The sequence below is a fragment of the Babylonia areolata genome, chromosome 25 (assembly GCF_041734735.1).
Source record: "Babylonia areolata isolate BAREFJ2019XMU chromosome 25, ASM4173473v1, whole genome shotgun sequence".
In the NCBI taxonomy this organism is placed as follows: domain Eukaryota; kingdom Metazoa; phylum Mollusca; class Gastropoda; order Neogastropoda; family Buccinidae; genus Babylonia; species Babylonia areolata.
In genome coordinates, this window is record NC_134900.1 from 37,096,800 (window position 1) to 37,124,299 (window position 27,500).

General features: G+C 42.0%; 2 protein-coding genes and 1 pseudogene across 3 annotated transcripts in view; 1 reads left to right on the forward strand and 2 right to left on the reverse strand.

Annotated features, from left to right (window-relative positions):
- Window positions 1-10,377, reverse strand: part of LOC143299596 (uncharacterized) — a 23,375-nt pseudogene extending 12,998 nt beyond the window's left edge. The window contains exons 1-7 of the transcript XR_013057545.1: window positions 10,052-10,377; window positions 8,479-8,744; window positions 7,092-7,192; window positions 5,467-5,563; window positions 4,333-4,440; window positions 2,577-2,734; window positions 485-779 (exon numbers count right to left, since the gene is read on the reverse strand). The product of XR_013057545.1 is annotated as an uncharacterized LOC143299596 (transcript). The remainder of the gene's footprint in view (window positions 1-484; window positions 780-2,576; window positions 2,735-4,332; window positions 4,441-5,466; window positions 5,564-7,091; window positions 7,193-8,478; window positions 8,745-10,051) is intronic.
- Window positions 10,378-13,750: 3,373 nt separating this feature from the next.
- Window positions 13,751-20,659, forward strand: LOC143299500 (transmembrane protein 243-like). Its single transcript, XM_076612751.1, has 4 exons — window positions 13,751-14,357; window positions 15,718-15,768; window positions 16,375-16,479; window positions 18,639-20,659. The coding sequence occupies exons 1-4, from the start codon at window positions 14,298-14,300 to the stop codon at window positions 18,756-18,758; spliced, it is 336 nt and encodes a 111-aa protein (XP_076468866.1). The 5' UTR covers window positions 13,751-14,297; the 3' UTR covers window positions 18,759-20,659.
- Window positions 20,660-26,305: 5,646 nt separating this feature from the next.
- LOC143299741 (cyclin-D-binding Myb-like transcription factor 1) overlaps window positions 26,306-27,500 on the reverse strand; it is a 32,504-nt gene continuing 31,309 nt past the window's right edge. Inside the window, exon 18 of the mRNA XM_076613124.1 lies at window positions 26,306-27,500. This exon is cut by the window's right edge and continues 696 nt beyond it. The gene's annotated coding sequence lies outside the window, so the exon portion shown is untranslated.

Here is a 27,500-nt window from a genome sequence, read left to right on the forward strand (position 1 = left end):
TGGTCTGGACGCTAGTCATTTGGATGAGACGATAAACCGAGGTCCTGTATGCAGCATGCACTTAGCGCAAGTAAAAGAATCCACTTGTGTGTGTGTGTGTGTGTGTGTGCATGCGTGTTTTGCCTTTTTTTTTTTCTTCTGTTTTCTCTTTTCTTTTTTTGCCTCTGAGGGCTGGATGTAAAAAAAATTTTTTTAAAGATGTTATGCTTACTCCACTACACTTATGAAATAAAAAATTGTTTCTGTTGTGTTTCGTTTTGTGACATGAACATATCAGCATAGTATTGGAATATGACAGAATGGAAGATACGCTGAAGACGAAGTGACTGAAACAGAACAAGAGCAAGTTCCAACAGACCTCTCTCTCCTCCTCCTCTTTCTTCCTCCCGCCATCCTTGTCGGCAGCTTTCAGCGTGCCCTCCTCCTCCTCACTCTCCTCAGAGTCCCGCCCCCTTCCTCTTCCACCACTCCTGGCAGAAACAACGGCCTCTCTTCCTCCTGCTGCCGGCACCAACACGTCCTTGATCTTGGGTGTCTCAGGACCCGGCGCCTTCCTCACCTCCTTCGCACTGCTGCTGTCCGGGGTGCTAGGCTTTTGGGGCACAGCCCTGGAGGAGGATTTGGAATTTGCTGCTGCCGCTCTTCCGGAATTAGCAGAGGCACTTGAAGGTCTGTTGCTGCTGCCGCCAGAGCTGACACCTGAAGCGCCCCCTGCTGCAGACGCTGAGTCTGACGATGACGGTGGTCGTTTACCTGCCATGCTGACGCGACGGTTGGCGCTGTGGGAACAAAACGATCACGATAACTGAGATTCACAGGAACAGGTTCTGTTTAAAAAGACGTCAAAGCTTTAAGACGGATTCACATATGCTACACCACACCTCTTAAGAAAAAAAAAAAAGAAGAAAAAAACAACAAAAGAGCAGACGCCTGATCTTTGCTTTAATCCACACGCTCAGGTCATGTCTTGAAGTAATGTTAAACAATGTTGAATCCAACAATGATAAGACTGAAGCTGCCACAATTAAGGTTAAAATGTTTACAAACTCGATCAGGAAATGTGTTAAATATTTTGACGGTTGACTGTACAGGTGAAATAATCGCCTGTCGTTAGCATTTTTGTTTTCACTTGACTGTCTTGTGTGTGTGTGTGTGTGTGTGTGTGTGCCTGTGTTGTGACACGATGTTTTCTGTTTTTGTTTTTTGTTGTTTTTTCTTCTTTTTTTGTTGTTGTTTTTTGCTTTTTTTCTTCTTTTTTTCCCCAATTTCTAGTATCAGTGCACACGTTAAGATATATACAAATGAGACATTCTGAGTGGCATGGATATCTTATCTCATATTTGATGACGTATAAACATGATATATCTATATATACACTTACTCACATTTGTATTGCCTGGAATACTTTACATGTGTCATTAGATTTTGCTTTCATTGTGTTTTCAAAACAAAACACAAAAAAAGAAAAAAAAAAGAAACAGAAAAGACTGAAGCATGTGAGTTTCACTGTTCAGTGTGACTGTGTGCACGTATTTCATTGTGATCAAGTACGTTGTCAAATATTTGTATTTGTACTTGTATTTGACGGGTGCAATAGCCAAGTGGTTAAAGCGTTGGACTGTCAGTCTGAGGGTCCCGGGTTCGAATCACAGTGACGGCGCCTGGTGGGTGAAGGGTGGAGATTTTTACGATCTCCCAGGTCAACATATGTGCAGACCTGCTAGTGCCTGAACCCCCTTCATGTGTATATGCTAGCAGAAGATCAAATATGCACGTTAAAAATCCCGTAATCCATGTAACTGGTGGGTTATGGAAACAAGAACATACCCAGCATCCACACCCCCGTAAACAGAGTATGGCTGCCTACATGGCGGGGTAAAAACGGTCATACACGTAAAAGCCCACTCGTGTGCATACGAGTGAATGTGGGAGTTGCCGCCCACGAACGCAGAAGAAGAAAAAAAAAGTACTTGTATTTGTATTTATATTTCTTTTTATCACAACAGATTTCTCTGTGTGAAATTCAGGCTGCTCTTCCCAAGGGAGAGTGCGTCGCTACACTACAGTGCCACCCTTTTTTGTGTGTGTATGTGTGTGTGCACTGTGTGTGTGCACTGTGTGTGTGTGTGTCTGTGTGTGTACACTGTGCGTGTGCACTGTGTGTGTGTCTGTGTGTGTGCACTGTGTGTGTGCACTGTGTGTGTGTGTGTGCACTGTGCGTGTGCACTGTGTGTGTGCACTGTGTGTGTGTGTCTGTGTGTGTACACTGTGCGTGTGTGTCTGTGTGTGTGTGTCTGTGTGTGTACACTGTGCGTGTGCACTGTGTGTGTGTGTGTGCACTGTGCGTGTGCACTGTGCGTGTGTGTCTGTGTGTGTGTGTCTGTGTGTGTACACTGTGCGTGTGCACTGTGTGTGTGTGTGTGTGTGCACTGTGCGTGTGTCTGTGTGTGTGCACTGTGTGTGTGTGTGTCTGTGTGTGTGCACTGTGTGTGTGTGTGTCTGCGTGTGTGCACCGTGCGTGTGGATGGAGGTACAGAAACAGGACAGAAGGCAGGTGCCCCCCCAGGGGACAGTACCCTCGGCGCGTGTCGTCCAGAAAGACGGCGATGTTGCGGCGGATGTAGGGGTCACGCAGGATGCGGTTGATGGTGGGTCGCTTCATCGGGTCCTGGTGGAGCATCGCCCGCATCAGGTCCAGCAACTCCGGGCTGTACTGGTGAGGCATGGGAGGCAACTGCAATCACATGGCAGGTTTTTTTGTTTCTTTTTTTTTTCTTTCCTTAATTTATTTTCTTCACATGAATAACTCAGTCATAAAGATAGGTATACACAACAGTGTTGAAAAATCAGAGAACCAGTCAAACAACCATTATCTTTTTTTTTCTTTTTTTTTTATCAGAGAATGATTGGTATAGACGACAGTCTTGACAAATCAGAGAACCAGTCAAACAACCATTATAAATTTTTTTTTTGAAAAGAGAACAAATCTGAACCAGAAAGGCTTTAACAGAACATGTGTGAGTGTGCACGCACGCACACACACACGCACACACACACAAAAGAAAAGTAACTTATGCATTGAAATGCTGTTTACTCCATGAACTAACGAACCTATTTTGTTTTGTTTTAGATCTTAGTTCAACATATCCTACACAGGCATCAGATGTATACTGATCACAATGTACATTATCACATTATTTTCTTTTTCTTCTTCCATGAATGGCTTGGATTTTCTCTCTCTCTCTCTGGATGGCGGGGTAAGTAAATAAAAACGGTCATACACGTAAAATGTTACATGTCTGTCTGAGTGTGTATGCGTGTGCGTCTGAAATCTGATTGAATGACACAGGAAACGAATGATGAGCGCCCAGTGGCAGCCGTCAGTCGGCTCTACCCAGCTAGGCAGCCTGTGGTGCAAATGTCCCCGTGTATGTAAAGCGCTTAGAGCTTGGTCTCTGACCGAGGATAGGCGCTATATAAGTATCCACATCAATCAATCAATCAGTCTCTTTGGTTTGGTTTTGTTTTATTTTGTTCTGACAAGGGCACTGATCAGTTTTGTATTTACATATAGTATTGTATTGTACTGTGTTGTATTGTACTGTGTTGTATTGCATTGTGCTGTGTTGTGCTGTGCTGTGCTGTACTGCATTGTACTGTGTTGATCTGTGTTGCACTGTGTTGTATTTTGTCGTGCTGTATAGCCTTGTATTACTTTTTATCACAACAGACTTTTCTGAGTGATATTTGGGCCTCCCTCGCAGGGGTCGAGTGCGTCACTACAGTACAGAGACACCTCTTCTGACTGTGGAAATAATTATTTGTTCTGTCTAACTTCAAAGTGGATTTTTCTTCAGAATTTTCCCATGGACAACAAACATGTTCTTCTTACTTTTCCTTTGCAGGTCTTCCAGACCAGAGACTTCATGTTTCATGATGATGCCAATGCCGATGATGATGATGATGATTTATTATTGTTTTTTGTTGTTGTTGTTTTTCTTTGAGGATCTTACACACCACAGGTCAAATTCTATGATTATGATGATGATGATGAAGATGATGATGATGATGGTTATAATTATGACTATTATCACTATTATTATCATTATTACTTTTCCTTTTAGGGTCTTATATACCACAGTTCAAATTATATGATGATGATTATTGATAAATCATTACTTTTCCTTTGAAGATCTTATACACAAGAGTTCAAATCATATGATGATGATGATGATGATGATGGTGATGATGATGATGATGATGATGACGGTGATGATGATGGTGATGATGCCGAAGATGACGATGATGACAGATGATGATGATGATGATTACTTTTCCTTTGAGGATCTTGTAGACCAGAGAGTTCATGTCACGGGCGTTGAAGGCGTGTTTCAGGGTGGTCATCTCGTAGAGACAGCATCCCAGGGCCCACACATCTGACTGCAATCACAAACATACTGTAGTACAGTGCAGTGCTGTATAGTACAGCACCAGACAATACAGCACAGCACAGTACAGTACCTTGGATGACAAAACAGTTCAGTATACAGCACAGTACAGTACGTTATGGTACAGTGCAGTATAGTATAGTACAGAGCGGTACAACACAGTGTACTGCAACATAGTACAGCACAGCACAGTACAGTACAGCACAGTAAAGCAAAGTGCAGTGCAGTGCAGTACAGCACAGCACAGCACAGTACAGTACAGCACAGTAAAGCAAAGTGCAGTGCAGTACAGTACAGTACAGTACAGTGCAGTGCAGTACAGTACAGCACAGCACAGTAAGCAAGGTACATTACAGTACAGCACAGCACAGTACAGCACAGCACAGCACAGTAAAGCAAGGTACATTACAGTACAGCACAGCACAGTACAGCACAGCACAGCACAGTAAAGCAAGGTACATTACAGTACAGCACAGCACAGCACAGCACAGTAAAGCAAGGTACATTACAGTACAGCACAGCACAGTACAGTACAGCACAGCACAGTAAAGCAAAGTACAGTACAGTACAGAACAGCACAGTAATATGTAGTGCAGTGTAGTACAGTACAGCACAGTATAGTGCAGTGTAGTACAGTACAGCACAGTATAGTGCAGTGTAGTACAGTATAGTACAGTACTGCACGGCGCAGTGCAGAACAGAATAGTATAGTGCAGTGCAGTGTAGTACAGTACAGTTTTGTACAGCGCAGTGCAGAACAATATAGTACACTGTGGTGTAGTAGCATACAGCACAATACACTACAGGTGCAGTAGAGAACAATACAGTACTGTACAGTTGAGCACAGTCACAATACAGGAGCAATTTATCATTAGGTTTTACAAATGTTCACATTTTCACATGAACACAAATGCATCACACACACACACACACACACAACACACACACAAACACACACACACACCACACACACACACACACACACACACACACACACACACACACACACACAGTTCACCTTGTGGTTGTAGGGTTTGTTGGAGAAGATCTCCGGACTCATGTAGTAAGGTGTTCCAATCAGGGTTGTGGCCATGTCAGTGGCAGCATCCAGTACCCTGCAGTGATATGTAATAATGACTGCCGGTGGATGTTCACTATGTGTGTGCTCTGTATGTGTGTGCATGTGCATGTGTGTGCATGTGTAGAGCATGTTTTGTGTCTTTTTTTGTTGTTTGTTTGGTGTGTGTGTGTCTGTGTGTGTGTGTGCATGTGTGTGCGTGCACATGTGTATGCGTGCACATGTGTGTGTGTGTGTGTGCACATGTATGTGTGTGTGTGTGTGTGTGTTTGTGTGTGTGTGTGTGTGTGACTGTTCAAATCTGCTGGTTTTAGTATTGTCTTGGTGTATATACACATATATGTGTTTTTCTTCATGCACAGAGGTATGTTATTTTGCACTATAAAACATAATCTACACGAATAGAAGTTCTTTCCATCTACTTTAGACAAAATTGCTGGTGGCTGGGAGGAGGGGGAGGGGCAGAAAAGGGGAGGTAAAAACAGATGAAGATGTACAAAGCAGGTGAACACGAGCATCAATACCAAAGACCACAGCGATCAATAACGCCTCAGCCTGGATGGGAACAAAGAAAACAAAGACAAGACAAGACAAGACAAGACAAGACAAATTCTTTATTTCGAGGATAATAGATAAGCACTGGTGTGCTTTTTTTTTTTTACATCCAGTCCCCGCCCTGAATAGGGTCTACACTACACAATATTTAATAAAATGAAAGCATGGTGTTAGTAGAGATACACAACAGAGGAAAAAAAAAATATGCATAAATCAAAACAAAACAACACACATGCACACACACACACACACACACACACATGGCATACAGGCACTAGCATGTTGTTAGTAAAATGCATAGGAAAAAAAATGAACAAAATCAAAGAAACAAACACACACAACACACACCGCATTACACATCAGAATGGGGGATAGAGGGTGAGGAAGGTTCTGTCAACCGTACACATTTGACAAACAGTATCAATAAAATGAACGATTTACATTACACATTATGGCATAAGGTGGGAAAGGCAATGTTTTTTTGAAGGTGGTTGGGCAATGGTGTTGTTTAATTGTTTCTGGCAGGTGTAGACTTTTTTTTATCTTTTTGTTTCTGGGAGTGAGTTCCATAGGGTGGCGCCTGAGTAAGAGAGACAGCGAGGGAGAGGGAAGGAAGAGAGGGGCATCTTGCATGACTGTCTTGGCTCTGAGTCATTCCATAATAAAAGATGTAACTTAATACAGCAAAATGAGCAAATAAATGATGTAACTTAATACAGCAAAATGAGCAAATAAAAGATGTAACTTAATACAGCAAAATGAGCAAATAAAAGATGTAACTTAATACAGCAAAATGGGCAAATAAAAGATGTGACTTAATAAAGTAAAATGAGCAAATAAAAGATGTAACTTAATACAGCAAAATGAGCAAATAAAAGATGTAACTTAATACAGCAAAATGAGCAAATAAAAGATGTAACTTAATACAGCAAAATGAGCAAATAAAAGATGTAACTTAACAAAGCAAAATGAGCAAACTAACCAATCCAATACATTAATCTCTGTCTCACCGTGCGATACCCAGGTCTCCAAGTTTGATGATCTTACTTCTGGTCAGGAAGATGTTCTGTGTCTTCAGATCCCGGTGTAAAATATTGCGCTCATGCAAATACTGTAAAAGAATGGAACATACATATATATGAAGAAGAAAACATAACCATGATTTTTTTTTTTTCCAACATTTTTCTTTATACCATCTTTCCATTGTGCCATCCCTTGCTGAACTGTAGTGTTCAGAGAATAAGTTTTGTCAGTGTGCTTGATGCCATTATGTGACTGCAGTTAGAGTGCTTGTTTCGAGTTCTAAAGCTCTTCCTGATGAAACCATTGGGGTGAACATTCAAGGAGCATCTTTGAAATAATAAATGTTATGAGCGTACAGCAGGTGTAGACTTTTTTTATCTTTTTGTTTTGACTGACTATTGTCACAACAACATTCCAGCACCCTCTGTTGTGGCTGGTGAAGAACCAGCACCACACACCTGTAAAACCATTGTGATCTGCACAAACCACTACACACACACACACACACACACACACATAATGATCTGCACAAACAACTTCACACACACACACACACACACACACACACACACACATAATGATCTGCACAAACCACTTCACACACACACACACACACACACACACACACACACACACACACACACACAGAAGAACAAAAAAGCACACACAAACACATGCACACACACACACAAATACACCAGAAAAAAGAAGTCAAAGAACCAGCAAAGGCATAGTGATCTGCACACACACACACATACACACACACAGAAGAACACAAAAGCACACACAAACACACACACACACACACACACACACACACACAAAAGCACGCACAAACACATGCACACACACAACACACACACACACCAGAAAAAAAGTCAAAGAACCAGCAAAGGCATAGTGATCTGCACACACCTGCAAAGGCATAGTGATCTGCACACACCTGCAAAGGCATAGTGATCTGCACACACCTGCAAAGGCATAGTGATCTGCACAAACCACTTCACACACACATACACACACACACACACCAGAAAAAAGAAGTCAAAGAACCAGCAAAGGCATAGTGATCTGCACACACACACACACACACACACACACACACACAAAAACATGCACACACACACACACACACACACACACACACACACCAGAAAAAAAAGTCAAAGAACCAGCACCACACACCTGTAAAACCATTGTGATCTGCACACACACACACACACAAACACACACAGAGAAGAACACAAAAGCACACACAAACACATGCACACACACACACAAACACACAAAAGCACGCACAAAAACATGCACACACACACACACACACACACACACACACGAGAAAAAAAAAGTCAAAGAACCAGCACCACACACCTGCAAAGCCATAGTGATCTGCACAAACCACTCCACCACTTGCCGCTCCTCAAGGAGAGCTCCCTTCTGTTCCTTCAGTTTCCCGTACAGGTCCCCCCCTCACAGAACTGCATGGCGATGTAAAGCATCCCATTGGGTGTCTCAAACGACTGTTTGTACGAAACGATGTTCGGATGCTTCAGCTTCTGCAGAAGGTTGGCTTCCTGTTCGGCTGCAGAGCGTTCCTTCCGTGTAGCTCTTTGAAGGTTGATTCGCTTCAACACATACTGTAGGCAGGAAACAAAGCACATTGTGTACTGTGTTTCTGCAGATGAAATACAGTCTGACTGAAAAAAGAATAAACTAACATGAATGAATGAAATGGATACTTATATAGCACCTAGCCTCGGTCGGAGACCAATCTGTAAGCGCTTTACAACCTCGGGGTCATTTTCACAACAGGCTGCCTACCTGGGTAGAGCCAACTGACAGCTGCCATTGGGCGCTCATCATTCGTTACCTGTGTCATTCAGATTTCAGGCATGCACACATACATACACACTCAGACAGATATTTAATTTTACATGTATGACTGTTTGTTTACTTACCCTGCCATGTAGGCAGCCATACTCTGTTTTCTGGGGTGTGCATGCTGGGTATGTTCTTGTTTCCTTAACCCACAGAACGCTGACATGGATTACAGGATCTTTAACTTGTGTATTTGATCATCTGCATGCATATACACATGAAGGGGGTTCAGGCACCAGCAGGTCTGTACATATGTTGACCTGGAAGATCAGAAAAATCTCCACCCTTTGTCCACCAGGCGCCATTACTGAGATTCGAACCCTGGGCCCTCAGTTTGAAAGTCCAACGCTTTAACCATTTGGCTATTGCGCCTGTCTTTACGTGTATGACTGTTTTGTTCATCTACCCTGCCATGTAGGCAGTCACTCCATTTCCGGGGGTGTGCATGTGGGTATGTTCTTGTTTCCATAACCCACCAAACGCTGACATGGATTACAGGATCTTTACATGCTTATTCAATCTTCTACATCTGTGTGCACATGAAGGGGGTTCAGGCACTAGCAGGTCTGCACATCCGTTGACCTGGGAGATCAATATAATATCTATCAAAACATGTTTCAACAAAATATCAAATATGTGCTGAAGATTAGTTTATTTTCTTCTCTTGATTGTGTTCCATTGTCACAAACAACAGAGATTTATTTCCTCAAATAGCTCTTTGCAGATTTATTCTGATCAATAATTGTTCCTGCAAATGAGGGATTACTGGTGTGAGGATAATGTCACCGAGACGGCAATAAAGATATCACATGAAATAAAGTGCAAATTAGTTAAAACTCAATCAACTTGGATTTTTTTTCATTTTGTGAAGGACTGTCAATTTATCAACAGCTTGCCACTGAAGCATTATTCATGAAATCTGATATGGAACAGGGTGTATAATATCTACCACAGAGCCCTCCCACTCCCACACTTTGTGTGTGTGTGTGTGTGTGTGTGTGTGTGTGTGTGTGTGTGTGTGTGTGTGTGTGTGTGTGGACACATGTCTGAAGGTTGTGGCCCTTACCTGTTTTTGATCTTTCTTGTGCTTGGAAAGCCACACTTCACCGTAACTCCCTTTTCCTATGACCTTTATCCGGTCAAACTCATCCATGTTTTTTTGTTTCTCACACCACCTCTGTACACTTCAGTTCTCTGTCGCTTGGGTGGCAGAAGCGCTAGCACGGATTCTGCTGATGAATTAATTGTTCAATCGATGTCATCAGTTACGGCATGCACCAGAATTTTAGGCCACTGTCCACGATGCCACTGGTTCAGTGTATAAATTATAACCCGCCGGAAAGTTCAGTAGTCCACAAGTTTTCTGTTTCTAAATTGAATAAGCAAAAGTAAATGCAGCTTTGAATTCAAATGCTATCAACTGATAAATGATTTTTTCAGCTCAGTGGCTAAACCACGCAAGCGTCCTAAACAACAGAACCAAGACAAGAACGAGAATGCATGCTGCAGACCGAAGTTGTCATTTGAATTAACTTTCCTTGACAAGGGACACAACCTCTTCAGAAAAATTAAGTAAAAAATAAAATAAAATAAATAAATAACACACACACACACACGTACACACACGCACACACACACACACACACACACAGGGTCCACCTTATGTCACACCAGTACACGCGCGCGCGCGCAACCTCGATCGCACTGACTCCGATGGACCCACCACCCACTGCACACACATACCCATGGCACTGTAGAGCGGAAACAGATTGGAAGGCATTCGCATGTACCTACTGGAATGCACCTGGCCCTCCCGGCCCATTAAAGCCATGCATGCATACGCTGATACAGATCATACCTAGACACTAGAATCCCCGTGTCTATGTACAGCCGGATACAAACACATTATAGTACTGGTATATGAGGCCACATGGTCATGTGAAGAACGCATTCCGAGTCAACTGGAGGTGTGTGGTTCGTCCGTCGGGATCGACGAGGACCATCTAGTCATCCTGGGGGTGGGTGGGTTGGGCTCTGTGGGTGCGCAGATGACTGGTCAGGCCAATCCGCGCCCGAAAGGTTCTGACGCAGTGTGGACAGGGGATGGTGGCGGCTGTTGGGGACTTGCTGGCACTGCTTTTTCTGTCTGCGTTGCTCTGCTTCAGCGATTCTGTTGGCCTCACCGGATTTGGCGCCTTTGTGGACATCTGAACGCCACTTTGGTCTGTCCATTGCATTCAGCTCCCATGTGTCGTGGCTGATGTTGAAGGCCTTCGGAGAAGCTTTCAGAGTGTCTTTGAACTTGAGCGCTTCTTTTGGCCTCCATGGGAGTGCTTGCCATGTTGGAGTTCGCCGTACAGCAGTTTCTTGGGGAGCCGGTGGTCTGGCATGCGAACTACATGGCCTGCCCAGCGCAGCTGGGCCTGCATCAAGATGGTGTAGATGCTGGGCAAGTTTGCACGAGTGAGCACCTCTGTGTCAGGGATCTCAGTTCTCTTGCCACTTTATGCCGAGAAGTTTTCTGAGGCTGGTGGTGTGGAAGTGGGTCAGCTTTTTGGCGTGGCGTTTGTAGACCGTCCATGATTCACATCCATAGAGCAGTGTGGTGAGAACTATCGCCTTGTATACTTTGAGTTTCGTCTCCAGGGTGATGCCTCTCCTGTTCCAAACGTTCTTATGGAGTCTGCCGAAGGCAGCCTTGGCTTTGGCGAGTCTGGCATTCACCTCGTCGTCGATGGCAACTGTGCGAGAGAGTGTACTGCCCAGGTATGTGAACTTATCCACCGCGTTCAGTCGTTGCCCGTTGATGAAGATGTTTGGTTCAACGTAAGGCTTTCCTGGAGCTGGCTGGTGCATCACCTCAGTCTTCTTTGTGCTGATTGTGAGGCCAAAGTTGTCACAGGCAGCAGAGAACTTGTCGACGCTGCGTTGCATGTCAGCTTCAGAGGCAGCGTTGAGAGCGCAGTCATCAGCAAACAGGAAGTGGTTGACGGTGTCTGTCCTCACCTTGGTTTTTGCTTGAAGCCTAGGATGACTGATGACTTGCGCGATGACTTTGTTTATAGTGAGGAGGAGTTGCGCACCGTCGACCTCACTCTCTTGTCCGAGACTGTCTGTATACAGTGGCAAGACGAGGTCAAGACGACTGGAGATGGAAACGGATGCAGTGGATGACCAGGATGTCCTATGTGCCTCATCCTGCCCTCAGCACTCCACAGTGCTCTGCTGCTACCGCCTTCCTCTCCGTTGAACCATGAAGGTTTCTTCCGCAGAGTCCGCCGGACAACTGGAGGTACGCGGCGAAACGACGTACTGAGATGGGAATTCCAGTGGTGGTTAAACAACTAACGCAAACTAAGCGTAAATATTTGACAAAGAGTGTCGACTGAACCCGACCGAGTCATGGCTGAGTCAAATGCTGAATGAATATCAGTGTTAAAAACATGCATACCACTGAGTTCCAGAAGATGTGACACTATGACCTTTTAGACGTTACGTGAAGTCAGTGACAGTTTTTGCCGGTTGCTCTGCCACCGGCATGGTAGGTTTTTCTCAAAGATAGTAGTTCAAAAGATAATATGAACAAACTGGTCTGATAACATCACTGAGTTGGTTCCATTGGTACAGTATCAGTCGACAAGAGATATCAAGACAGTACATCCGTCAGAGGTTCGACATGATTTGTAACAAGCCAGTATCATTAGTAAAATGCGGCATCAGTGGACGACCAGTCGGTATGTTGACTAACCAAGTTGTTGCAAGCCAACTAAAAGATTATCAAAAACAGCACCGGTATCGAGAACAATAGTCTGAGGGGTTGTCAACGTGAACCGGCTTGACATTATCATCCAGAATAAACAATCTGTCACATCGATCAGTGAAACCGTATGACTCCAGCTGATCAGCCGGAAAACTGATATAAAAACTTTGCATTCGTAAGTCTGAGTTTATTGACCGGCCTTAAGGGTGTAGACGCCAATAGGTCGTTAAACTCCAATAGGTAGGTAAGTCTGAGTTTGTTTCTTCGCCGAACGTGGCTGAGGACGGCAGACACACATACAGAGCCATGATAAAACAGACGCACTTCGCACCACACTTCAAAGATGTAAAGAGCACACACCGGACTAAGAATACTACCAGGAAACACTCAGTGGTAAAGGCGACAGAGTATCAGTATCAGTAGCTCAAGGAGGCGTCACTGCGTTCGGTCAAATCCATATACGCTACACCACATCTGCCAAGCAGATGCCTGAACAGACTCAGTTGAAACACTGGATTAAAAAGAAAAAAAAAAAGAAAAAAAAGAGAAGAAAAAAGAAAAAGAAGATAATTCAAAGAAAAGTCGTGAGTATGGGGTTTTAAAAAGTTAGAAGGAGGCGCCGTGGCAAAATTATGACTGAGTTCAATAATGCTTACATGATCAGTCCAGCCTGGTTTGTTGAGAAATGTGTTCTTGGAACCAGTTTTACCTTTCTTCTGCTGTGAACGCTGTTTTGCCGGCTTTGTCACACATCAGTCTTTCATTTGCAAATATATTTTGTCAAGTTGTTTCGTTATTTCATTCTTGTGACTAATTGACAATAATAGTACAAAAAAGGCGAATGATTTTGTTTTCAATGTGGAGTTGAGATTCTCAGTCCTTCCCAATCAATCTGAAGTCTTGTTCTCAGGTTTGGCCCAAATACTTTGACCCTGTTCAATCCAAACTGGGTCACCGGATGTTCAGCCTATTTGACTCATTTCCAGAAGATCCATGACCAAAAAAGAATGGGAAATTATTCTGGTCAGGTGTCCATGACTGAAATTGAAAACACTGCGAAGCGTTCGCATGCAAGGCTATTCTTTTGTGTCTTGTGACTTACATAATTCAACATTTCATGATTTATGATGTTTCTCAATCAGCACTGATCACTATCTAGATCTATGTGGATTGTTGTTTTGTTTTCGATGCAGTGCGTTTTCGGTCAGTGTAAATGACGAGCAAATGGAACTCGCTCTGTTGCGGGCTGATACCGTTACACTCATCGTTATTCTCATGCAAGCTGTTTCATCGTTGACAGACTGAGTGCAACATCTGTTTGTCAGCCCACTGTCATTATTCGTCATTTTTTTTTCCGGAGGTTTCCGATATTTATGCAGACTGTCTCGGTGAGTTCGAATTTTCCGGTTTCACAGTGGTCGACGGTGCGTAGTCACAGGTTACTGGTGTGTAGCGACTTCTGCTGTGTAGTGTTCTTGGGGGGTTCAGTTTCTCAAGTTTTGTACAGTCATTGCTGTGGGAGGTACACAGCTAAATCTATCAACAGGCGAAAATGCCGGCAGCCTATGATGATCCTGTGGACAGACCACTCTTTGGTGAAAGGAGACCAGTGGTAATAATGATGTGCTATCTTGTATCTCTCAGACTTTAACTCCTGTGTGTGTGTGTGTGTGTGTTAGTAATAATGATGTGCCTTCTTGTCTAGTATGTCTTTACCCCCCCTACCCCTCTTTGTGTGTGTGTGTGTGTGTGTTTGTCTTCGTTGTTGAGGGTCCACAATCATACAAGTTGATTATTCTGGCACCTAAAACTGGGGTTGGGGAGGGTGGTGGTGGTGGGGGAGGGGGCCGTGGGGGGGGGGGGGGGGTTGCTGCTGATACTGTGCAGTTGGTGTTCATTGATGATGTGAAGAAGAGGTAGAGGTGAAGGTGATATTATTCCACTGCTGTTCAGGGGAATTGGGGAGTGGGGAGGGACAGAAGGTAGCGGGATAGTGGATTGGGGTGGGGGAGGTGGGGGTTTGGGGGGGTGGGATACTGGAGGTGGTGTTGACTGCTTGGAGAACCTTGACACAAAAGTGTCAAGTGTCTTGGCCTCTACACTTTTTTGGGGCAGGCAGTTCCAGTGTCTGATGGTCCTAGGCAAAAATGAAGGGCCTCTGTACTGTGTTCTGGTGATGATGATAGAAAACTGTTGGGTTGTGTCCTCGGCGTTGGCGAGATGGCAGTGGGATTTGTTTCCTTTTGAGGTTCGGACAGTGGGCTTGACTGGTGTAGATTTTGTACAGCATCCAGAGCCTGGAGGTCTTGTGTTGCTTCTCCAGAGAGGGCCATCAATGACTCTAGTATATTGTTGACACATTGTGTGTGTGTGTGTGTGTGTGTGTGTGTGTGTGTGTGAGAGAGAGAGAGAGAGAGAGAGAGAGAGAGAGAGAGAGAGAGCTGATATGAATAATAGAAGATTAAAAGAACAAAAGTGTACATGTATGTATATTTGCACATGATGTGTGTGTCCGTCTTTGTTTTTGTTGAGGGGAGAGGGAATGATGTGTGATTGAGTGGACATGTTGCTCAGCAGGTGAATATTGTGGAAAGCTGAAGATTTAGATTGAAATGGAAATTTCTTGCCTTCCAGAGAGACACATACTTTTTTTTTTTATGTTCCTGTCTTCACAGATGAGGCAGAAAAGGGCATTTAACTGAGATGAGGAAGGGGACTGGAAAGGCAGTCTGTTATGATGGTGCAGAGAAGAGCAGAGTATATGAAGGAAATATAAAAGGAATAGGTTCAATAAAAATATTATACAAAAAGTATACTGCTATACATGTGTGTTAATGCAGTGGCTTTAAGGGGAGAAAAACGTTTTCTTCCCTCCCCTCCCCTCATCTACCAGATATACCACTGACAGTGAAAAGATGTTTTAAACTACAGTATGCATGCACAAAGTAACCCTGATGTGTTGAACTGTGCAGGATCGTGTGCTGAATCTGGTGGTTGGTACTTTCACTGGGCTGGTGGTGTTGGTAAGTTGTTTATAACACCGGGTTAAAGCTGGGTGATAAAGGTAACATTATCGCTTGTGTAGTACTATCAGCTGCAAGAATAGGAGGAGAACAGTATAGCATTCATTTTCATATGTATATGAGTCTGATCCTAGTAGCGCTCGCTGCCGTAGAGCTTAGTTTTCAGTTCAGTTTCAGTTTCCAGGTGTTGAAGTGCATGGACCGGTTCATACATGTTACACCTCACCTGCTTCAGAAAAAAGGCAGATACCTGACCTAAATATAAACTCAACAAGCTGGTTAGGTTTCGAGAGCTTGCCCTATCGAGCTGCAACTGACCATAGGGTCGTTATTCTCGGCGAAGAGGAGGGCACCTCTGATTAATGTGGTCAGCTGTCTGGTCTTACTAACTAAAGGGGCAGGTTGTTGAGGGCACCAGTCTGAACAAGAGTAAATGTTTCTCACTTTGCCAAAGAGCTTTTTTAATGTCAGTGTCTGTTTACAAATTTCCTGTGTTTTAAATTGAGGGTAAATATATGTGTTGTCAAATAGCTTTAGATCTGATGTAAGTCTAGTGTGTTGACATGTTTTATTTGATACAGAACATTGTGTTCTCTCTTGTTGCAGATCACACTGATCAGTGCCTTTGTCTTCCCAGACTGGCCACCCAACGGGATCAACCTCTTCTTTGCTTTCATCATCGTCTTGATATGTGGCTCACACTTAGTCCTGGTAAACATCTCCACACAAATCTTCTCTTCTTCTCCTTTGGCCATATTCAAATCTGGTGCATAAGTTATGATAAATCAGTAGAGTAGGCCTCCTTCGGTCATGGCTGACCATGGATAGAGTATATCCGACCTAATGTCTAATTGGGCTGTCTGCTTGGACCAAGCAGCGTCGCTAGTGACTGTAGAGACCGATGCGAGAGAGACAGTCTCTGTCGCAGCGATCACATGTGTAAGCTGGTGCTTGTCTGTCGGCTGATATGGTCTATAATATTATCATAAATCAGTATACCAGCTAATAATCAAAATGGAATGAAAACGCAGTCCCTTTAACAATCAGTTTTTCTTATACCAGTTATTCTTCCTGCATTGTAGTACTTGATTGCCAACTTACTTTCATGATGTGGTGTGTCTTGGTAAAATCAAATGTGGTGGAGTTTTTCCTCGCCAAATAGGAATTTTTTGTTGGGTTCATTTAATCCTCAAATGCGGCAGGTAATAGTCTGATACTGAGTCGTGTTTACCAGTGGCAGAGGTGAACCTCTGGCTTGAGACCAAGAGACAGAGGGAGACGGAGGGGAAGACAAAAAAATGATGGAATACAATAAACACAAGCCGCATGCAGCAAAATAAGGCCAAATGAATACGATTAATAGCCAAAAAAAGCGTAAGACGAGACAGAGCGTAAACCTGACAAGATGGCGTGGAGAGCCTTGGCCAAAGGAATGATTCAGCGCTTATAGCTTTTAGAGGCGTTTGATTGGCTGAGAGCGGGCCGGGCCAAGACTGCTCGTCTTTTCACTGTTAGCCGCGCGAAATTTGGCCAAGCAGAGCAAACCAATAGGCCTAGTTTGCATCAGTTTGACATGGTAAGTATATGTAACACCAAACATGGAGTATAATACAAACTCCTCCTACTGACAACATATCAGAATGGACAGGAAAACCATTTTGCGGAGACCCAAGCTGTGACACACAGCTGGCAGACATGGGATAGAGGGATCTGGTGGACAGTTCCTGTATACCATGCCCCCATGATTCTTCACAGAGTTAAGGGGAGAAGAAGAATGCCTTACTTAGGAGAGGAGGGGGGTAGAGGAGGTGCAGGGTAATGTGTGTGTGTGTGTGTGTGTTGGAGCTCATGTACGTTTATATGTATTTGACTGTGCTTTCATATCTGTGAAACTGCGTGTTTGGTGCATATCTGTTATGCATGTGTGGGTGTATGTGTGAATGTGTGTCTTCATGTTTTACATTTATTTGCATATTTATCATCATTGTTGTCTTATTTATTTATTTATTATTATTATTATTATTTTCATTACTACTACCTTTTTTTTTTTATATCATAATTATTATTTATTTATTTATTTATTTATTTATGTAAGCTTGTCTATAATTTATTCACCCTTTTTTTTTTTTTCTCAAGGCCTGACTAAGCATGTTGGGTTACGCTGCTGGTCAGGCATCTGCTTGGCAGATGTGGTGTAGCGTATATGGATTTGTCCGAACGCAGTGACGCCTCCTTGAGCTACTGAAACTGAAACTGAAACTGAAACTTATCTGCCCACATGTATAATCAGTATTTGTAATGAGATGTGCTAGAGCCAAGTCTCAAAGAGAGATGGGGATGTATCAGTGCCCTGTCTGTGCAGAGAAGGGGTTGACGATCAGTACATGACAAGATTGTTGACTGTTGTCTGCTGAATGTGCTTAGTCTGGGATGGAAAGTTCAGACTTAAGACTGCGAATGTTTACATCCTGTGTGCTGTGCTTGTGTTTATCTTATGTGCTCTGCTTGTGTGTTAATCTTAAGTGCTCTGCTAGTGTGTTTATCTTAAGTGCTCTGCTAGTGTGTTTATCTTAAGTGCTCTGCTAGTGTGTTTATCTTTCTGCTAGTGTGTTTATCTTATGTGTTCTGCAAGTGTGTTTATCTTACTGCTAGTGTGTTTATCTTATGTGTTCTGCAAGTGTGTTTATCTTACTGCTAGTGTGTTTATCTTATGTGTTGTGCTTGTGTTTTATCTTATGTTCTCTGTTAGTGTGTTTATGTTATGTGCTTAAATACTGGTACTTAATATGTTGAGTTTTTTATTTGTAAAACGTTGATATTTTTCCCCTTGCTTTCCCTACACCTGACATTCTCACTGTGTGTGCTTTCAGATCTATTGGTACCGACAGGGGGACCTGGAACCAAAGTTTCGAAAGATGATTTTCTTCAACGCCTTCGCCATCATTTTGTTGTGTGTGTGCGGGAACCTCTACATTCACGATGCAGCATGAAAAGTGCTGCTACACACCGACTTGCTGTGCTTTAAATTTTTTTTTTTTTTTTTTTTTTCCAAATAGTGGAATCTACCCTGTGAACGTTGCTGTGATGGTGGCACCAGCGCTTTTAGTCCTGGTGCTTGGTAATTTATTCTTTATTTCTTTCTGTGTGGGCATTGAGTGTAAAGTGTGTTGTGTGTAGATGAGAACTTGGATGTATGAATAAGTGTTATGGTGTGCACTGTGTGTTTGTATGCGTGTGTGCATGTGTGTGAGCATATACATGTGTATATTTTTGCTCTTGTGCTTGAGTAAATAATTTGTGCATTGTCTGCATTTCTTGGAAGTTTCTGGAAATGACAGCTTGTTCTTGTGTATGCATGCATATTATATATAAATATGTTTGGGTCATAATGCATATTATATATAAATATGTTTGGGTCATATTTGGATGTATACATGCATTATTGATTAAAAAACAAATCCAGGAAGATATACTTTGAGTGAAACATACTGTTTATGAAATATTTGAATTCAGTCATCAGCTTCAGTCTCTTTTTTTGCTTCAGTTTCTTTTTGTAGACATCTTGTTTTATGATTTTAATTTGTCCCATTTTGAGAACTTCCACGAAATGTTACCTGAAATATTTGATTTAATTTACCATCTGCTTAAATATCTTTTTGCTTCAGTTTCCTTTTGATGAGATTTTGTTTTTTAATGATTGTACTTCTCACCTTTTTGAAAAGCTTTCATCACAAACAGCTCAGAGAGTAAACGATGACTTGGTCAAATCAGTACATTGCTGACGGTTGTGCTCAGGTTGCCGGTTCAAGGTTTGCGTGTTATGATGTAATTTCTGTTCATTGATTTGGCAGGGAAAGGGCATGCTTCCTAGTCATGCATTGTGTGTTTACTGTGTTGAGGCAGCGTTAGCTTTTCCTTATGCTGGCAGGGGATTGATTGATATGGACACTTCTGTATGCATAGGACATTTCCTTGGTCAGACACTAAGCACTTTACAAACACAGAGTCATTTGCACATCAGGCTGCCTACCTGGGCAGAGGTGACTGGAAGCTGCTTTATAGGCACTCATCATTTGTTTCCTGTTCATTCAGTCAGGTTTCACTTACACACACACACACGTACATAAGACTAAGAGTGGATTTTACTGTGAAATTTTGCCAGGCAGCTCTTTTCTTGCCATGGGTTCTTTTTCGTGTGTTAACTCAGTACGGCCAGTCCTCTCTTTTCCTCTACACAGTCCCTTCGGATGTCCAGTGGGTGTCTGAATGACCCAACCTTTAGCTTCCGTCGTCAGAATTGTGGTATTCTTTGTCAACATTCACCTCTTCAGTATAAGAGCCTTCTGCTTGCAATATTTTGATGGTGGTAACTGGGGTGAAACGCTGTTAGCGTCGTCTCTTTCGCCGTTCATATGGAGAGAGTTAAAGGTTTTTGGTAAAAATGATTCTGATGTGAAGGAATTGGGGAAATGATGCAGAGGGATCCAGCTTTATCAACATTGTATCCATTTTTTTGATAAGTTGTGTTACTTCAGGCTTCACAGTTGAGACTTTATTATGTTCTTATGACATTTCCTTGCAGGCATGTAAAAGCACAAAATAAAAGCACAAAGACATACCTGCACATGCCCGTCCCTCTCTCACAGCTCACTTGCTGTTATTTGAACATGCAAGCACACATTTTCAGTTTCAAAGAGGTGTCAAAGCGTGTGGACTGAACAATATATGCTACCTATTATCTACTGAGAGAGAAAAAAAGAAAAGAAAGAAGAGCAGATACCTGATGTTGGCTTAAACCCAAACACGCTGATCATGCCATGGAAGCTTACATTTGCTTTGTGTAAAAAAATCAATATAAAAAATGACGATTAAAAAAACAAACTTGCAACCCTCCCTCCCTCCCTCCCACAAACACTTTTTTTTTTTTAACCTGAGCCTTTGTTTTAGCCAGCCCAGCTCGAGTTTCAGTGTCAAGGAGGCATCCAAATATGTGAACTGATCCTTTAACACAAACACTTCTCCACATCAACTTTAAGAGAGAAAAAAGGGGTGGGGTGGGAGGTAGAGGAGGGGCGTGGGCGGGTGGAGCCAAATACCGAAACCCTCAATAAACAAATTAAGTTAATAAAGATGTCATTCTGGAGGCTACGTAGAGAAGGCAAATAATTAAAATAAGATTTTTTTTTTGTTTGTTTGTTAATGGGTGACTTTCAGCAAATATACACACATCCAAACACAAGCAAGAGCTGGGCAAGGGCGCAATAGCCGAGTGGTTTAAGTGTTGGACTTTGATTCTGAGGGTCCCAGGTTCGAATCACGGTAATGGTGCCTGGTGGGTAAAGGGTGGAGATTCTTCCGAATTCCCAGGTCAACATTATGCGCAGACCTGCTAGTGCCTGAACCCCCTACGTGTGTATACGCATGCAGAAGATCAAATACGCATGTTAAAGATCCTGTAACCTATGTCAGTGTTTGGTGGGTTATGGAGACACGAAAATACCCAGCATGCATGAACCACGATAGAGTCATCGGCAAGTCGATGTTGGTCATGTAACGGAAAGAAAGTATGTTGATTGAAAGGGTAATGAACAAAACTTTTCCTTTCCCCTTCATACCTCCCCAACCACCCCCCTCTGCCAGTCTTTCTGGATCATGCAGTTTCATGGTTTTGTGATCTGGATTGTGGGTATGATTAATATAATAATGACCATTTTTCAGTGTCTCTGTATTGTATAATGCTTATTGGAGGATATGTTTTCATTTCTCATCGGTCACACACACATACACTCGCAACAGCCTGAATAAGTGCCATAACGACATTATTTATACTTCTAATGGATGGCAGGTTTGTTTAAATCTAGATATTTAAAATGTTTTTTTTAATGAAGCCATGTCTGATTATGAATGGGTGTTTAAAATGACCAGACAATCCAGAGACCAGATCAGCCCACAGAACAAAACATCTGTTTGGAAGAAGTTTTGCAACACGTACAGTCTCCATCCTGTTGTGACAATTGCTACAGGGGCAGAGGAGAAGGACACGAGATAAAACAATCATTATTTTGTTGCTCTTGGTGTTTTTTATGTAGTGCAATATTTATCATCATACATTGTTTGGTGTACCTGTTACTGATGTCCCTACCTCCAACACACTGTTCCGATTTCTTGGTTTCACTTTAGCTGTGCACATTTTTCTCACCACACAGTTTTTTCTTTCTTAAAAAAAAAAAAAAAAAATGCATGGATTCTTTTGTCCCCAAATTAATGCTTACTGCCTGTTACATTCTGTTGCTGTTTCCCCATTTAATCATGCAACAAAATCTACATATATTATCATACTGAGTGGTGGGTGCATTGGCTAAGTGGTTAATGCATCAGGCTGCCAGTCTGAAGGTTGTGAGTTTGGATCCTAGGAACCCAAGGCTGTGTAATATTGCCCGTTTCTGTTCTCTAACTCACAGGGCATTGAATGTGCAGACCTGCTAGTGCCTTTACCATGTGTGTGTGTGTGTGTTGTAGGAGGCCAAATGCACTGGTCACAGATCCCTTAGTTCATGTGAATGTTGGTTGTATCATGGAATCGGTGTGTAGCTTGCACTGAAAGCAGAGCATGTTTGCCTGAACAGCGTGTTATAAAACAAATTATATAAAAAAAAATCCCCCAACGAAGTCTGTAGTGAGACTTGCAAAACTGTGTGAGATGTATCCCTTGAAAGCTGTAACATTCAGATTGACATATCACATTGGCTTTTTCCCTTACCTTGGTTTTGTCATAGAGCAGATCACAGACTCAATAGCTGAATGGTTCAAGTCTTGGATATTTCAATCTCAGGGTCCCGAGATGGATCCAGGCATCAGCACCTGGTGGGTAAAGGATAAGAGATTTTCCTGATCTCCTTGGTCAATGTATGTGCAGTTCTGCTAGTGCCTTAACCCCTTTGTGTATTCACAAGCAGATCAATGTCAGGATGCAATAGGTAATGTTTGGCCTAAGGAGGGTCAAGGGTAACAAAGTAGCATGAGGGACTGATTCGGCATGCGTGACCCTATTGGGGAGGGTCAGTTCAAGCTCGGCTAAGTCGAGTTTGGTTCAGGCTAAATAAAACCACCATATGCATCCTGGAAATCAGAGTATGGCTGCCTTTATGGTGGGGGAAAAAAAGAAAAGAAAGTAAGTCCCACACACAAAAAATATTTTTGTATGATTTGCGGCCAACGAATGCAGACAGAAAGAGCAGAAATGATCAGATGTATTTTTCAAATGCGAGTTCTGATGTATGTGGGATACATAACCTGTGTGAACAACCAATGTTACATTTTGGAATTATCAGTTATTCATGTTGTTTTCTGCTTGGTTTTCTCCCTTGTGTACCAATGAATGACATAAGTTTTGTCTGGGTTTGATTGTATGGGATTGCTTGGATTGATCACAACACTTGCACACTGAACAGGGAGTTGCTCATTCTCAGACTTTACCGTAACATGTTTCTCAGATGATTTAATGCATGTGGTCTTGAGATTTGTGAGTGTGTGTGTGTTTGGAACTCTGACTGAAACCCACTGAAAAAAAGAGAATGAAATCCACTGATTAACCATATTATGTTACTGCCAGTTGCAAGCTGTTGATCTTGTCCAATAAAAAAAATGATAAATGAAAAAAAAAAGCATTTGTTTATCTGCTTTATATGCTTTAATTTCTGTTTGATACCCAGTAAATGGTATGTGACATAACGTGTCATTTTACTGAGTAAATGAAACCATCATTGAGGAAAACAAAACAAAAAAAACGCACACCAAAATACCAATATGGATATATGAAGCAGAAAGCAAACCATGACTTTGAAAAACATTTTAATGCAGAACACAGCAATACTGGGCCTGAGGAAAATCTGACAACCACCAGTGAACAGTTCTCTGAAGGTAACAACTCTGTGTGTCAAAACCTCTGATGATGGAACACACACACACACACACACACAACACACAGACACACACACACAGAGTTGAAGTTCTGGTTAAAGTTCCCATAGACTTCAGGCCATCAGGGCAGTGAATTCATACCCACTGTGTCCAGGGCTTGGCATAGGAAGGTGGGGCCCAACCTTCTCCCATTCCGCCATTTTACCCTACCCAACTTTAATCGGGTACCCTTTCACACCTGGGTGGAGTGAGGAAAATCTAAAGTGCCTTTCCCAAAGACACAACAACATAGTGAAACGGAGCCTCAACCCCTGACCACCAGTGAGTCCAGCAGTCCAATGTCTTCAGAACCAAATCTGCCATAGCACTTTCTCCCACATACAGACATGTCTTCACTCCTACCACTCCATGCAGACAGATGTGTAGACAGATGGTGGTTGCTCACTCAAGAAGGTAAACCACAATCACAGCTTTTTGTTGTTTTTGTTCTGAACTGGATGAGAGAGAGAGAGAGAAACAACCTATTTTGATTGACTGTCAAAGACTTGCCAACCCTTGTTTTTTTTTATGGAATTTATCCCGCTAAGTTGTACCTGACTCTTCTAACTCTTGCCTAAAAACAAGTCCATGCCATATGCATTGACAATGCAAAATTAAACAGAAAGTGGACCTCACGTCCACCACCATCATGTTGAAGGGATATCAGCTGCTCTGTACAACAGAATAATGAAAGGAAGAAGAAAAAAACCCAACAGCAACAGCATTTGCAGTTGTGAAAAGAAAAGATGGTCATTTTCATTTTCATACTGAAAACATTCCTCTCAGCTTCCAAGCGTTCTCTCTGTTTCTGACAGTATTTCTCTGTTCTGGTGTTAGCGGGTGTGCTGTGGTGGTATGATAAAGGTCACCATGGACACACACCTTATGTAGATAAGAAGGTCACATCTCACACTGAAGGTTCTCAGGAAACTTGAGATGAAAGATCCTTTAACATTCCGTTTCATTAGTATTTATCAAACAAGCTTTCAACGATGTATTAAAGAAACAACCTATAGCAAACTAATTATCTTTCATGCTAAACCAATTATTCCTGAAATGACGACACTGACACACATCCCCCAAAAATTGTAATGGCATACAATACATGTCAATGAAAACTGAAATACCAAAATCCAACAAAGTAAAATTTGAAAGAGAAGAGTTGTCGATGTTTACGACAGCATTTCAAACCAACCACAAAAATTCCTGACAACATCAAAAGATAAGGAAAATAAATATTTAAAGAGTACTGACATCTGTGAATTTTAGTAAAAAGTGTCTCATGTTGATTACTGCAAAGCCTCCACGGGCCAAGTGCAATTTGTAATTATTTAAGAAAAACCAAACCAATGATGTTGGTGGAGGGAGATGGGGGTGGTACTTACAAGATTTCTTTTTCACTGAAAAAAAAAAAAGAAAAAAAAAAAAAGTGTGCATACTTTATTTTATACATATGCAGACAAAAGAACAAATTCTGTTAATCACACACATCAATCCCCTATCATATTTTTTGCTTAACTCACTCAATACGGCCAGTCCACTCTTCTCCTCTACACAGACCCCTCGGATGTCCAGTGGGTGTCTGAATGACCCAACCTTTAGATTCCGTCGTCAGAATTGTGGTATTCTTTGTCAACATTCACCTCTTCAGTATAAGAGCCTTCCACTTGCGATATTTTGATGGTGGTAATTGGGGTGAAACGCTGTTAATGTCGTCTCTTTCGCCGTTCGTATGGAGAGAGTTAACTCCAAATGCTTGTGCAACACGACACACAAAAACCGTCAGTCAGGCCAGATGGCAGACTAAGAGTCAGAAGCTATTTCAACTACAAACTTTGAAACATGAAAAAACAAACAACAACAACAAAACAACAACCACAAAAACAAAACAACAAAACCAAGAACAATTTTTCAAATAACAACTGAATTACTGCAATCAAACGTGAACTGCAGCAGTCAATCCAAATTTAATTTTTTCTCACCGTCAAACTATTCAGTCTTTTTTTTCTTTTTTTTTTTTTTAAGAAATGAAATGCGTATGATTGGAACATCAAAGACTTCATTCCCATAATAACAAATGGAATGCACAGGGGGAAAAAAAATCTTATATTTTCCAGCCAAAGCTAATGTTGACAGACAAAGTATTTCCTGAGAAAAAATTTTTTGTTGAAGCTGACCACAGACAAGCACACAGAGACAACTGAAACACGTTTATTACATCGACTCAATCTGTTTGCACAGCCACCAAACTAAGCAAAAAAAACCCCGTAAAAGCAAATGCATCCATACTGACCACAGTAGCATCAAGTGCTGCAGCACTGTACCCAGAAACAGATCTGTCCGTCCCATACAGTTAATTTTTTTTCTTCCTTTGGTTAAACATCTTGATAGACCTCCCCCTCCACCCCTTTCCAAAAAAAAAAAAAAAAAAAAAAAAAAGCAAAAACCCAAAACACCTTTGTGTGTATGTGTGCATGCATTATTATTATTATTATTACTACTACCTTTTTTATATTAAAATTCTTATTTATTTATTTATTTATGTACGCTTATCTATTATTTATTCACCTTTTCTTTCTTTTCTTTTTTTTTTCAAGGCCTGACTAAGCGTGCTGGGTTACGCTGCTGGTCAGGCATCCGCTTGGCAGATGTGGTGTAGCGTATATGGATTTGTCCGAATGCAGTGATGCCTCCTTGAGCTACTGAAACTGTGCATGTGCATGAAGGATGGGTGGGTGGGTAGCAGCGATTGGACCAGGTGATGGGATGACTGAGACAGGGAAAGCAACAGAAAAAGTGATGGAGAGGTGAAAAAACAAGAGCAATGAAGGACTGGATTGACTGATACTCATACATTCCTGTAACAGTATAAAAGCATGCTCTTCGTAACAAAAACATGTGATCAAGGGTGTATACCAACTGGACTTTGATTCAAACATTCAAGAATTAGTAGCAGTAACAGATAATTATACAAAACATCTTCTAAGGACAAATATGTATTTGGTGGAAACTGGTCCGTAAGTTTTTTTTTTTTTTTTTTTTTTTTTTTAAAGAAAAATCATCTTGTTTTTGGACACTGGAGAAGTATGAGTTAAGAATGTTCCTAACTCCATAGTTAATTCCATATACTTAGGAACATTAACTCCAAACAAACTTAGCACTGCAAAGGTCGCCTCATGAAACCCACCCCAGAAATCTAACCAGTAAAACGACAATATCAGTCAATACCCCCTCCCCCTCCTTTTTATTTTTTTTTTTAAACAAACTAAAAACAAAAACAATTATCTCCCCTCACTGACCAGACACTTTCTTCAATGTTACCAAAAGAACAAAGAGTGCTAAAGAAAAGATAAAAAAGACAAAGGGGCGTAGGCATGCATTCTGAAACATAAATATTTAACAATGCAAACCAACACTCACACTAGCAAAACAAGAAGCCTGAGGCATTTCTTCTTCTTCTTTTTTTTAGCTCTGTTTAAGTCACTGTGGCGCTACACAATTTTTCGCAGAATTCTTCCAGGTCTGTCTGTGTGTCAAAGACTGTGGCATTAAAAAAAGGAAAAAAAGAAAAGAAAAAAAGGATCAAAACAATTGCATGCCAACAATGGAAAAAAACAAACCAACAACCACCGCTGGAGTTGTTGGTGTGAGCGAGAAAAGTCACCGGTTAGCACACAACACGGACCAGAAACTGCCGCTGTTCTCTGTGCAAGCAGGCAAGGCGCCTCCCCTGCCCACACAATTCCCTTTTCACTATCCTCAATTCTGGGACC

Coding starts and splice junctions, on each gene's coding strand:
- LOC143299500 (XM_076612751.1), top strand. CDS start 14,298: ATGCCGGCAGCCTATGATGATCCTGTGGACAGACCACTCTTTGGTGAA. Junction 15,769..16,374: donor TCACTGGGCTGGTGGTGTTG/GTAAGTTGTTTA, acceptor CTCTTGTTGCAG/ATCACACTGATCAGTGCCTT. Junction 16,480..18,638: donor GTGGCTCACACTTAGTCCTG/GTAAACATCTCC, acceptor GTGTGCTTTCAG/ATCTATTGGTACCGACAGGG.